The sequence below is a fragment of the Cololabis saira genome, chromosome 2 (genome assembly GCF_033807715.1).
Source record: "Cololabis saira isolate AMF1-May2022 chromosome 2, fColSai1.1, whole genome shotgun sequence".
Taxonomy (NCBI): domain Eukaryota; kingdom Metazoa; phylum Chordata; class Actinopteri; order Beloniformes; family Belonidae; genus Cololabis; species Cololabis saira.
This window is the reverse complement of record NC_084588.1, coordinates 18,163,685-18,177,410: the sequence shown is the minus strand read 5'-3', so window position 1 is coordinate 18,177,410 and position 13,726 is coordinate 18,163,685. Positions and strand designations below refer to the sequence as shown.

Below are 13,726 nucleotides of genomic sequence, written 5' to 3'. Positions count from 1 at the left end.
TCATGCCAATCAGTTTTCATGTTTTGCCGGTGTGGATTCATCCAACTCATGGTTATCCTGAAAAGCTGATTATAAAGATACTTCTTTTCTTGGTTATTGAAAATGTTTGACCTCCGGATGAGTAAAAGGAAAAATTAGCATTAAGCAAAGGAAATGGTCTGAGAGTCTCCTAAGGAGGTGGTTTCACAGACATTGGGACCTTAATTCATGTGATCCAAACATCTCACGTACCGACCAGGTAAACAGCGTAGGGTTGACGGAGACCTTGACCCACTGGGGGGGGGGCTGCCTCGGTGATTCACAGCTAGTTGAAACGGAAAAGGATTTGAGTCTGATACTGTTGAAAAATCCGGCTTTTATCAAACCAACTGTTGTTATCACATCGTTTATAAAACCCGGGCTGGAAACAAAGTGGCTTTCCGCCACTTCTTTGTGTCAAAGTGTGCACAAAAATTCAACTCCAGTACTTACAAGGGAAATGCCAGTCAGGTCGACAGCTGCTCAGTGCTACTCGTGGCTCGAATTTTTGCCCATTTAAGTGTCCCTCACCTGAATCTAAGGGGTTTGAACTTGTAAAGTACCGATTGGGGCTTTACTGTTCAATAATGAGCTGCTAACTGTAAATTTGACCAGTCACTTAACATGTATATTGCATGGCATAAACAAATGACTCCTTATCACCCAAATTGATGTATTTAACCCCTTAATGCTCCACGTGTTATATTTGATAATACATTTCAGAGAGCTCTGAACTAACCCCATTGTAAAAACAATCAATAAATAGTTCTATACAATTTTTAGAAAAATTCTAAAAAATAAAGAAATTATAAAATGGAGGGTTATTCCAATGTATTCATTGAGATAAAAAAATATATTTTTTTTAGAAAACTGTTAAAGAGCAAATTGAGGGTATTTTAAATTTCCATATAAACAGACATTTTAAATAGTATTTCATACATCCGGCATTAAAGGGTTAAGAAGTAAATTTTTACTCATTTTAACTGGTTAGATAGTGATGGAGACAGAAAATGTCAATATATGCACAAGTTGAAATAAACAAATAATTGGTTTATAAATTTCTTCGGTGGGTAATTATTTTAATTATGATGAATTTTAATTTGTTGACGAGCTTCACTTGATTTATTAAAGCGGTTTTCATTCAAGTTTCTCAGATCTGTTGGTAAAGAAAGAAGGAAGTTGAATTATATAATAGAAAGTTGATGTAGGAAGATGAATTAATTTATTCATATTACATTTCACTGAATGAACACTTATTTCTCAAAACAGGTATGAAAGCGGTGTGAGTCTGGTTGTTTTGATGTCTTGAAATCCCCTCCCTCCCCCGTCTCTTCTCCAGAGTCGGTGAGGAACACCCCCAGCTCGGAGCCCCTTCCTCCCGCCGCCGCCTCCTCCCAGGCCTCCTGCCCCTCCGAGATCCTGGCCGACCCTGAAGGCAGCTACCACGGCTCCACCACCACGGAGGAGGAGGCCAGCTACTCCAGCAACCTGCCCCCGCACCGCTCGGCCCACCCGCACGCCCACGCCCACCCGCTCAAGAGCTTCGCCGTTCCTGCCATCCCAGTCTCCGGCCATCCGTCGTACGAGTCCCCCGCCCTGCCCAGCACGCCCCTGCTCGCCCAGACAGGTGAGCCCACACATGGAGTTGCTGGATCACAACACAAGCCTGGCTTTTACCCTTCAGTCTGCTCGCTTAAAGGGGATCTATTATGAAAAACACGTTTTCTCTTGCTTTAACATATATAAAGTGGTCTCCCCTCAGCCTACCAACTCAAAGGAGGAGGAAAGCAACCAAATTCTGCAGTGTCTGTACCATCCAGTGTGATGTGGTTTCTACGAGCCGTTCAGATTCTGCGCCCGTCGTTACGTAACCAAAATGCAATTTATATAGTTTGGCCTCCGATGCGTGAAACCACGCCCACAACTAACTCCGTCGGCCGGAGCTTCTGCCATTTTTCCGTAGCGATGTATCGCGTCATTCAGGCAGCCAATCAGCACAGTGCCTCATCATCATAGCCCCGCCCACTCAGAATCCTGCATAGATAATGAGGTTAGACACTGGGAAGCTGCAGACATGGTTCAGAGGCTGAATTTCTAATTTATTTAGCAAAAACAATCAAAGGCTTGTTTTTAAGACATTCAAGACCTGTTTAAAATAGGTATTAGATGCCATAATAGGTCCCCTTTAAGATTTATCCTCATCACTTGAATCCGTTTTATGACTTTGCAGATCAGTGTCAATTAATCAACAGTTCACCGAAGCAATATGACCCCACGCTAATATTCACACGTATATTATACGTGTGAATATATATATATATATATGTGTGTGTGTGTGTGTATGTATATGTGTATATACATACATATATATATATATATATTATTAATATATATCATACTTGAAGTATTAGTCTTAATCCTCCTAAGAGACTTTGCTCATTTAAAGTAATGTGTTGCCTTCACTGACCGTTGGATTTCCGTGTGATTATTGTGTCCTGCAGGGGCTCCCACTCATCCCCACGTCGTGAAAACAGCCTCCATTGGAACGCTAGGAAGGACACGAATACCGATGGTGGTCACTGTGCCGAACGCACCGGACGTGCCGGAGACCAGCAGGATGCTTGAGGACGTGGACAGCGTGAGTATAGCGCCCCCACACTGGCAGCTAGGACCATGGCAGTGTTTTGTTTTTGTTTTGTTGTTGTTGATACGGAAAATGTCACACTCCTCCACCTCACATTTCCAAATCCATGTCAAGGTTTTCTTTGGGCACTGGATTTATACAGTTACTTTCAGCTGGACTTGTTGTAACCACATTTTCTGTTTGTTCTTTCTCCCTTTTTTTAAAAAATTCTTTCCCGCTTCAATCTCACCATTTTTATTATTTTTATCATATTTATTCACGGCTGATCTTAACAAAACCCATAACTGGAATGATTTTTGACTTTTGTTTCACGCACCTTTCGCTGGCTGTTGCTCGCCTGTTGACGTGGTCTTCCCGTCGGTTGTCGATGTTTGGCTTTCGTCTGCTGCTTCTTTCTGTTTTGATCATTTCCGACGCTGCAGTGCCATTGACCCACCTCCACCTCCCGCTCCCGCCTCCCCCCCCGCTCGCCTCACCCCACCCATACAACTCCCCCCCCTTGCCTCTGCAAAAGATCCCTGACTGACCCTCTCCTCCTCTGCTCTGCTCTCTTCCTTCCCTCCTTCCTTCCTCCCTTCCAGGTGCTTGCCTCCCTCGCCCCATGCCCCTCCCCCGCCCCCCGCAGTAACCCTGTTCCTCTCCCTCAGAGCTACGAGCCCGACGAACTGACCGAGGAGATGGCCCACCTCGAGGGCTTGATGAAGGACCTGAACGCCATCACCACCGCGCCGTGAACACGCGCTCACTGCGATGTGCACACACAAGACACACCTCCTCCGTCATTCACACGCACACAGAAAGCCACACAACTCCCGAGTCAAACAAACACACCCCGACATAAACACTCTGGAGCCAGAGGGGCCGGTGGACACGAAACGGCTTCGCGTGCCCCTCGGAAACTCTAATCCCAGCCCACCCTCGCCCGAAACCCCCATCCTAACCTACCGCACCCTCGCAGAGAAAAGAGAACCTCCAGACTGAATTTTTTGGGAACTTCTTTCGGCTCACCACGCTCGGTCTCAGGAGGGAGATCGAGAGGGAAGAAGAATGAGACACTTCATCTATTATGAAGGACCGTTCTCAGAAACAATGAACTTTTGAACATTGGTCTCTCTTTCTACCGGAAGATTGTGAATTTTTCTTTTCCTCAGCAAAAATCTGTACAGTAAGGTGTTTGAGCTGGATCGTTGCTCAAGACGATCGATTCAAAGTCAAGTCAAAAGGAAGAAGTCCAAAAACATGCTGGTTTCGATGTTGGTGCTCGTGCAGCACAATCTACACACAGTGTTTGTTTGATTAGTGTTTTCTTTGTGCATCTCGTGTATCTATTGGGCCGTTTCAGTGAAGTGAACATTGGATATCAGCCCCCCTTTACAAGCCTCCATTATTCTTTTTTTTTATTTGTTATTCTTTTACCCCTTTGTGTCATATATTGTGCCATGACTTTCTATTGTTTACTATGTTACCGTTTTTTTTGTTTTTTTTTTACACACATATCCTTATGAACATGTACATATGTTTTATTTTTCAAGCTGCCTCATTCTTTTGTTTCCCATATCATAATTATTATTATTATTATTATTATTATTGTTATTATTCTGAATGGAAGTGGGATTAAAAATGAGTCCTGTAGCCTGGCTTTCATATCGGTGGGAGAGAAGCGTGATGCGTTTTTACAGTTCATTCGTTTTTAGCGTATTGTTGCCCACTTTGTACATGAAAATGCTTTTCAGTCTTTCCGTTTGTTGTGGGAGCTCCGTTTTGAAAGCCTTACCAACGTGTTTGTATGTTGGACCATGGAGAAAACCCGACGTGGTGCTGTCACCGTAGCTTCTGCATCGTTATGTGGGACTTGGCAGTACCTCCTCACAGGTCAGGGGTACCTCGGACTCAGGGCGCTTACCCCCATACCTTTCCTAAAAGAAGAAAATCAATCAATCAGCTACAACTGACAAGCAATCTTTTATACAAGTTCAATTGAATGTGTTTTAAGAAAACCAATATTTGGTTTGAGACATGTGTCCTGCTGAACCACGTGGGCATTTTCCTGCAGCGGAGGGATGTTTTTTTTTGTTTTGTTTTGTTTTTTTCTAGCTGTTACTCACCGGATGTCACACCGTGGTTCTCTTACAAATCTTTTAAAATGCAAAGATGTTGGCCTTTTAAAAGGGACTCCCAGATTTCTTTTTTTTCTTTTTCTTTTTTTTTTACATGGTAGGTTTTGTATGAAGAAAAAAAAAAGCTTGTTCTGCACACAAATCTGCTGTTAAAAAGGAAGAAAAAAAAGTTCATCTAAGAAAATAGTTTTTCATTGCCCTCTTACCCAAAGAAATTTGTCATTTGCAATCAAAAGGATTTGCTCTACTTTTGTGAATACCATGTTTCTCATAAATGTACATTGTCATGAATGTTAGTATAACTGTAAGAGATTTTAACTATGGAGACACACAAGCGACGCATTTTGGGGAGAGATGATTAAAAACAGGTGGGAGAAAAGGACGGGACTCCATTTGGGAAACGATCTATTGAGTTGTAAACAGTTGAACCTGTATTGCACTTTTTCACAATTTTTGGAAAGTACATTTCTTACATATCTTGTGTTTTAAATATGGAAAGCCGTTTGTGTAACGTAGTGTCCTAGGTAAGCAGCAGGCAGCTGGTCTTGTTTTTTATGTTTATTATTTTGCTTCAGAGATGATATGAAGTGAGGAGCCGAGTTGTTTCGCCCGGCAGCTCACGATGAGGAATTCTGTTGTTCTGCTTGTTCATGTACAGAACTTTCTTTGCTTTCTGTAGAAGAAAAAAAAATCTGTGGCTTTTTAAAAAATGTTGGAAAAAAAATGACTGAAAAAAAAATGTTTTTTTTATTGGTGCTCCTATACATTGTGTATACAAACTATTATGAATACTAACAAAGTAAATGTTTCTGCTTGTCTTCTTTTCATCGAATGCGTTGAAGGTGACCAGTGGGAATCAACATGGTCCTCATTGATCACTGATATTTCAAATATAATCCGATCTCGTTCAGCGATACTTTATAAATCCCTGAAGGGGAACGCCGTCCGTTCGGAACCCCTGTGATGTAGTGAAAGTGGGAAGTGTCGAGGAGAACTGAAATAATTTATAAAAGTAGACTCAAAATTTCTAAAATTAAAAAAAATAAATAAAATGCCAAAACTTACTTGGTTTTAATTCCATAATGTTCTCCTTACAAACCTATTTTTGGAAACTTCCTTTACAAACAGGTACCTTCTCCTTTTTCTGCTCAGTTTTTTCAATGAAGTAATATTTGAAAATGATCAGGAACATCTGCATTAAAACATAACCAAACTGTGTCACTTCAGAGGCTTTGTTGTTGTTGACAGGGTCAAATTCTTTGCAGACACACTTCATGATGGATATTTATAGTTTAATCCTAGCTCAGGTACTCTGGTTTACCATCCTCTCACTTGGCTGCAAAGTGACAAAATTCTCAAGGCTTGAAGCGACGGAAAAGTGTGGCATGACATTGAACATATGAACAAACCCTGACGTGAGCTTTGATTCGTCAAACATGTCAGATTCTACATCCAGAGGTCGGAGGGCATGCAGTCGTGACATGGCTATGCAAAATGAAAAATGTTTCTAGGAGTTTTATCTACAAGTTTGATCATCATATGGAAATTTTTACTTCATAACTGAAAGTTTTATTTTTTTTGCGGGTTTTTTTTTATTCTTTCAGTACTCCTGTCAGATCTTAAATCCATGCACACAAGGTCAATGTCAGCATAAAGGAAAAAAATGTAAATGATGTTGATTAACACTGAACTTTTAAAGACTGGGCGAAATTATTCCACCTTCACTTGTCCCTCACAGGTAAGTTGCTCTGTAAACAAAGGTAAGGTCAGTTACAGCAAAGGCATACCTTCCATATAACTTGCTCATTCTACTGCTTACTGTGGTATATCTGTGCAATTTACTCATAATTATCCAAATAAAATCTTCATACAGTGAAAGAATTTGACTTCAGAGCAGCAGCAACCACAGAAACCAGACTTGCAGGTAGATGCAAAAAAGTTCTCAATTTCTTTTTTTTTTTTTTTTAAACTCTTTCCAAACTATACTAATATTTATCAAATAGATGCAGTAAGGCTGCAGTAAGTTTATGTTGAAACATTCACACCAGAAAGAAAGAAGCATTTAAAGTTGAATCTATAGATCTGGAAATGAAATACAGATGCAAAAGAAAGCATATATATTTAAAGGGACTGAATCAACCTGCAAATGTCCAGGACTTTAACAGGTCCCATCAATCAACAGTATTAAAAGTAGAGATAAAACGTGAAAGAATACAAAGTATATAGATTTTAATTATTAATATGCATTATGTATTTACTTTGAACATAAAACACCTCCGCAATTTATTAAAATACATTGGCAATTCCTCATGAACTCCCCACCACCCACCCCAACCAACAAACACATCGCCAAGTTGGACTTAAAAAAAAAAATGGAAGAAAGTTAATGTAAAGATTACAGTGTTTATTAAGACATTACATATTTTCAGTGCATACAAAAAAAAACAGATTACAATTATAGTATAGTTCACAATTCCAGCTGGGGGGGGGGGGGGGCACAGGCAGGTGGAAGCAGCAGCGGGATGACCAGGGGGGGGGGGGACCGCAGGCCAGCACACAGCTCCTGAAATTCCGGCCTGCAAACATGCACAAAAGAGAAAAAGGGGGCCAGCACAAGAAACTATGGGAACGATGGATAAAATTGATGGCTATGAGATACTTATAATAAATAAAAATGGAGAAAGAGAGGAGAGGAGAAGAAGGGTGATGGGCAAAGCCCAGTGGATCATGTCGGTGCCCCCCTGCAGCATCTATAGCAGCATATCTACCACCAAGCTATGTTTGAGACTAACTATTATAGTCTTGTTCTATAGCTGCAACTACTGACTCTAATACACTAGACTTTACACTAACTAGAGATTTACCAACACCAGCTAGAGGTTTACTAAACACTAAATCTAGGCTTTACTAAACAGAAAGGTTTTAAGTTTTTTTTTTTTTTTTTTTTCTCCCTTGTCTGCACACATATTAATGATTGATACCATGACGGTAGAAACCAAAAGTATATATATGTGCATTATTACTATATTTAGACAGAGCCGCCCCGGCCGCCGACGCGGGCAGGCGCACCCGCCCCCCACGAAAGTGGCCCTCCAAGACCAGAGGGGCGCCCCGCCGCAGAGGCAGCGGGGGGGACCGGAGACGGGTCCGGAGAGAGGGAACCCCCCAACAAGGCGACACCCGTGCAGGCCCGACAACGGAGGGCCCCAGACCCAGGCATCCCATTTATTCATCCATTCAACTATCCGATATCTATACTAATAATAATATGATATACTATACATAATAATAATAATAATAATAATAACCATCTTTGTATAATATAATATTGATAAATTATTAAGTTTTGATGTCCTGCCAATGGAGGCCCAAATCCTCCATGGCAGGACCCTTCCACACCGCATTCTCATCGACACAGACACACAATCACGCACCGTTTCCCCCCCCCCGGGGGGGTCCAGCACCGCCAGAAGGCACCCCAGGCTGCACGGCAAGCCCCGCCAGGCCCGGGTATCCCGACCCACGCTTCCCAGGCCGGTGAGGCAACGCGGGTGATGTGGGACCCCCTCCCGCCCCTGGTGTTGAGTGCATGTGATTAATGCCATAAAAACAGGGAGGGGGAGGGCCAAGTATCGATTTGACACCGACCCCCCCCCTCCCGAACTACGTGTCCTTGTCAAATGTATTTATTAAGTGTTGAATGTGCAGTGTCTACAGTGCTGTTAAAAATCGTGAGGCGGGGAGTGCCGGGCCACGCGGGACAGTGCCCCCCACGACCCGGACCCCCCGCCCTTCGCCTATGTGCGTATGAATCGTGTAGGGGGGGAAGGAGGGGGAGAAGAGGCCGAAGCCAAGAAGCAGGACCAGAAAAGCCGGCCCTGATAAGACACCCGCGTCCCCCCACCGGCCATCCAGTAGACGGGGGCCGGCCCACCGAGCCGGGCCAGGGCCCCACCGTACCTCCACGGGCGCCCCCGGCGCCGCCGGAGCCCCCAGACGGAGGGGGAAACGGTCCAACATCCTCCCATTCATACTGACAACATAAGACATAGACACCTGGGAATGGTGCCACCCCGCCGCCGCGCCCGCCCGTGCACCCCCCGGTCAGCGGAGGCCCGATCTCCGGACCCGAGCAATGCTAACACTGGAGAGATGTGGTTCTCCTGCTGATTCTTGTCAGCACTCGCGCTGCTGCATTTTGGATCAGCTGGAGCCTATTCAGCAAATTACTTGGACATCCTGCTAACAACACATTACAATAATCTAGTCTAGAAGATACAAACGCATGAACTAGTTTTTCTGCATCACTCTGCGAGAGGACTTTCCTAATCTTTTGCAATATTATGGAGTCACTTGAAGTGATGACATCTTCTAGGTTTGGGATCTCCATTTGTAGAGCCCCCTCATCTGGAATAATGAGGTCCTTTTTGATGATCTCCTGAAGTTGATTATATTCTTCAACGTCCTCACATTGGTTATGATCGGAGATTGTATTGTCAATGTTCTTGTTTTGTTGTTTGGATAATGATTCTGTTTTGTTGATCTTTACTGACTCAGAAATCCCATATGGTGGTGAGACTAATGTTTCTTTCTATTTTGTTTTTTTAGTTTTTTTTTTAAGTTTTCTGGAAATTACTTCCTCGGATTGAGTAACTTCTTCCAGGACTTCACATTGGTTGATATTCTCTGACAGTTCTGATATCTTCTTCTCCTGATGTTTGCTCTTTTCTCTTTGTTTCTCAAAGACCTCTTTTACTTTGGAGCCTGACTCTGTTTTGTTGATCTCCACCAGTTCAGAGATCACTTCTGGTTCTGACACTGACACGATTGCAGCGGACTCAACTGGAGTAATCAAGTCTTCTTTTGGATTACTCTCCTGCAGTCGAGGGCGTTCTTCCATAACCCCACAATTGAGGTTCGCTGTGAGTTCTGATGTCCTCTTCTTCTTTTTCTTTTTGCGCTTGATCTGTGTTGATTGTTCCTCAGAGCCCACTTCTGGCAGTGAAGCTTGTGATTGTTCAAGATATAAATCTCTGTACCTGACTTGAATGTTCTCCTCTGGGTCAGGAAACTCATCAAGGACATCGAGTTGCAGGTTGGAGTCTTGCCTTGGTGCAGAGATCTTTTCAGTTGCAAAATCCTCAGTTTGAGTGGAAAGTGTTGTCTTTGAAGCACTTATCTGTTTTTGAACTTTGTCTTTTGCAGAAGACTCAGGTGCACGTGTACTTCCATCAGGCTTGATTTTTTCACTCACCAAGGCAGACTTGAGCTTCACACCGAGCTCTGCCACCTTCCACTCAATACCTTCTGTCATCTCTTCCTGTGCTTTAATTTCATTGACCAATTCAAGATTAGCACTGGCCTTTTCTTTGAGCTGTTTTTTTAAGTTTTCCAGCTCAGCGAGGGCCAGCTTATGGCTGTCTGTGTGTCTGGACTCAGCCTCTTGTTGAAGTGCTTTGGAAGCCTGCAAATGCTCAATTGTGTCTTTGCATTGGCGAACCTCGTTTTCAAAAGCTACTCTGTGCCGGCATTCATCCTCTAAAGTCAGTTCCACCTCTGACAGCTTGTTCCAGTTCCTTTCACATTCATCTTCTGCAGCAATTCTCCTCTCTTTTTCTTGTGTAAGCAACAAGTTCTTCTTCCACAGCTTGTTCTTCATGTCGTCTAATTGTCCAGTCATGTTGTTCATCTGCTTGTTTTTAGCTTGTTGTTTTGGGCCACTTGCAGATTCCTGGGTACTCAAATCCCTTTGGGTTTTTTCTAACTTGGGGGTTTCAGATGATTGTGAGGGCATGCATTCCCTCCTCAAGTCTCCTTCATGGTGATTCTCGTGAGGAACACGGGCCTGAAAGTGTTTCCTCTCCCTTTCAATGTCTTTTGAGGACAGCGTTGCATCAGTTTGGGATTGTGTATATTCATTCTTTATATTTCCAGAGTGGGTAGTCATAGTTGGACAACAGTGTTGGGCACTCTTTTCTGACAGTACACTCTCTGTGTGAGGAGTCACAGAGGGACCACAGGCCTTGGAGTCAATTTCTAACTGTAAATCCTCTGAGCGAGGAGTTACAGAAGCTTGTGGTTGTTCAAGATATAATTCTCTGTACCTGACTTGGATGTACTCCTCTGGGTCAGGAAACTCATCAAGGACGTCGAGTTGCAGGTTGGACTCTTGCCTTGGTGCAGAGATCTCTTTTACTATGGAGACTGACTCTGTTTTGTTGATCTCCACCAGTTCAGAGATCACTTCTGGTTCTGACACTGACACGATTGCAGCGGACTCAACTGGAGTAATCAAGTCTTCTTTTGGATTACTCTCCTGCAGTCGAGGGCGTTCTTCCATAACCTCACAATTGAGGTTCGCTGTGAGTTCTGATGTTCTCTTCTTTTTTTTCTTTTTGCGCTTGATCTGTGTTGATTGTTCCTCAGAGCCTTCTGGCAGTGAAGCTTGTGGTTGTTCAAGATATAATTCACTGTACCTGACTTGGATGTACTCCTCTGGGTCAGGAAACTCATCAAGGACGTCGAGTTGCAGGTTGGACTCTTGCCTTGGTGCAGAGATCTCTTTTACTATGGAGACTGACTCTGTTTTGTTGATCTCCACCAGTTCAGAGATCACTTCTGGTTCTGACACTGACACGATTGCAGCGGACTCAACTGGAGTAATCAAGTCTTCTTTTGGATTACTCTCCTGCAGTCGAGGGCGTTCTTCCATAACCTCACAATTGAGGTTCGCTGTGAGTTCTGATGTTCTCTTCTTCTTTTTCTTTTTGCGCTTGATCTGTGTTGATTGTTCCTCAGAGCCTTCTGGCAGTGAAGCTTGTGGTTGTTCAAGATATAATTCACTGTACCTGACTTGGATGTACTCCTCTGGGTCAGGAAACTCATCAAGGACATCGAGTTGTAGGTTGGACTCTTGCCTTGGTGCAGAGATCTCTTTTACTATGGAGACTGACTCTGTTTTGTTGATCTCCACCAGTTCAGAGATCCCTTCTGGTTCTGACACTGACACGATTGCAGCGGACTCAACTGGAGTAATCAAGTCTTCTTTAGGATTACTCTCCTGCAATCGAGGGCGTTCTTCCATAACCTCACAATTGAGGTTCGCTGTGAGTACTGATGTTCTCTTCTTCTTTTTCTTTTTGCGCTTGATCTGTGTTGATTGTTCCTCAGAGCCTTCTGGCAGTGAAACTTGTGGTTGTTCAAGATATAATTCACTGTACCTGACTTGGATGTACTCCTCTGCGTCAGGAAACTCATCAAGGACGTCGAGTTGCAGGTTGGACTCTTGCCTTGGTGCAGAGATCTCTTTTACTATGGAGACTGACTCTGTTTTGTTGATCTCCACCAGTTCAGAGATCCCTTCTGGTTCTGACACTGACACGATTGCAGTGGACTCAACTGGAGTAATCAAGTCTTCTTTAGGATTACTCTCCTGCAATCGAGGGCGTTCTTCCATAACCTCACAATTGAGGTTCGCTGTGAGTACTGATGTTCTCTTCTTCTTTTTCTTTTTGCGCTTGATCTGTGTTGATTGTTCCTCAGAGCCTTCTGGCAGTGAAACTTGTGGTTGTTCAAGATATAATTCACTGTACCTGACTTGGATGTACTCCTCTGGGTCAGGAAACTCATCAAGGACGTCGAGTTGCAGGTTGGACTCTTGCCTTGGTGCAGAGATCTCTTTTACTATGGAGACTGACTCTGTTTTGTTGATCTCCACCAGTTCAGAGATCCCTTCTGGTTCTGACACTGACACGATTGCAGTGGAATCAACTGGAGTAATCAAGTCTTCTTTAGGATTACTCTCCTGCAATCGAGGGCGTTCTTCCATAACCTCACAATTGAGGTTCGCTGTGAGTACTGATGTTCTCTTCTTCTTTTTCTTTTTGCGCTTGATCTGTGTTGATTGTTCCTCAGAGCCTTCTGGCAGTGAAACTTGTGGTTGTTCAAGATATAATTCACTGTACCTGACTTGGATGTACTCCTCTGGGTCAGGAAACTCATCAAGGACGTCGAGTTGCAGGTTGGACTCTTGCCTTGGTGCAGAGATCTCTTTTACTATGGAGACTGACTCTGTTTTGTTGATCTCCACCAGTTCAGAGATCACTTCTGGTTCTGACACTGACACGATTGCAGTTGACTCAACTGGAGTAATCAAGTCTTCTTTAGGATTACTCTCCGGCAATCGAGGGCGTTCTTCCATAACCTCACAATTGAGGTTCGCTGTGAGTTCTGATGTTCTCTTCTTCTTTTTCTTTTTGCGCTTGATCTGTGTTGATTGTTCCTCAGAGCCTTCTGGCAGTGAAGCTTGTGGTTCAAGATATAATTCTCTGTACCTGACTTGGATGTTCTCCTCTGGGTCAGGAAACTCATCAAGGACGTTGAGTTGCAGGTTGGACTCTTGCCTTGGTGCAGAGATCTTTTCAGTTGGAGCTCTTTGATCAATGGATGGCTCTTCATCCTTTACTTCACTACTGCTACAATGATATGTCATTGTTAAATCAAAGTCTTCACTACCGCTACAATCATATGTCATTGTTAAATCGTAGTCTTCACTACCGCTACAATCATATGTCATTGTTAAATCAAAGTCTTCACTACCACTACAATCATATGTCATTGTTAAATCGTAGTCATCTCCCAGTTGTCCTGTTTCGTATGCGTCTTCTACCATGTCGCTCCACAGGAGTGCAGAAGATGGTTCAAAGTCACTCATTTCGCTTTTTGTTTTTTCAGGACTTTGAAAGCAACTCAAAACGTTATTGTCTCAGGTGACGTGATATAACGTGTTTATTCAACCAAGGCTGTTGAGTTGCGAAGAGGTTCTGATTGGTTCCGGAATTTATACTGTGATCTCCTTTGATGTCATAGCTCACTGTGATGTCATAGCTCACTGTGACGCACATTATCTCTGACGTCAATGTAGAACACTTGTCACATGACCAAGATA

The 13,726-nt window shown here is 43.3% G+C and overlaps 1 protein-coding gene across 11 annotated transcripts in view; it reads left to right on the top strand.

Annotated features, from left to right (window-relative positions):
* neo1a (neogenin 1a) overlaps nucleotides 1–5,597 on the top strand; it is a 187,395-nt gene extending 181,798 nt beyond the window's left edge. For 6 of the 11 annotated variants that reach the window (XM_061739309.1, XM_061739294.1, XM_061739288.1 and 3 more), the window contains 3 exons: nucleotides 1,358–1,645; nucleotides 2,520–2,656; nucleotides 3,244–5,597. In XM_061739309.1, the coding sequence (XP_061595293.1) occupies nucleotides 1,358–1,645; nucleotides 2,520–2,656; nucleotides 3,244–3,396 (578 nt within the window). In that variant the 3' untranslated portion in view covers nucleotides 3,397–5,597. Of the gene's footprint in view, nucleotides 1–1,357; nucleotides 1,646–2,519; nucleotides 2,657–3,084 lie in introns of all 11 variants that reach the window. The other 5 variants (XM_061739358.1, XM_061739331.1, XM_061739300.1 and 2 more) reach the window with 4 other exon arrangements.
* The last annotated feature ends 8,129 nt before the right edge of the window (nucleotides 5,598–13,726 follow it).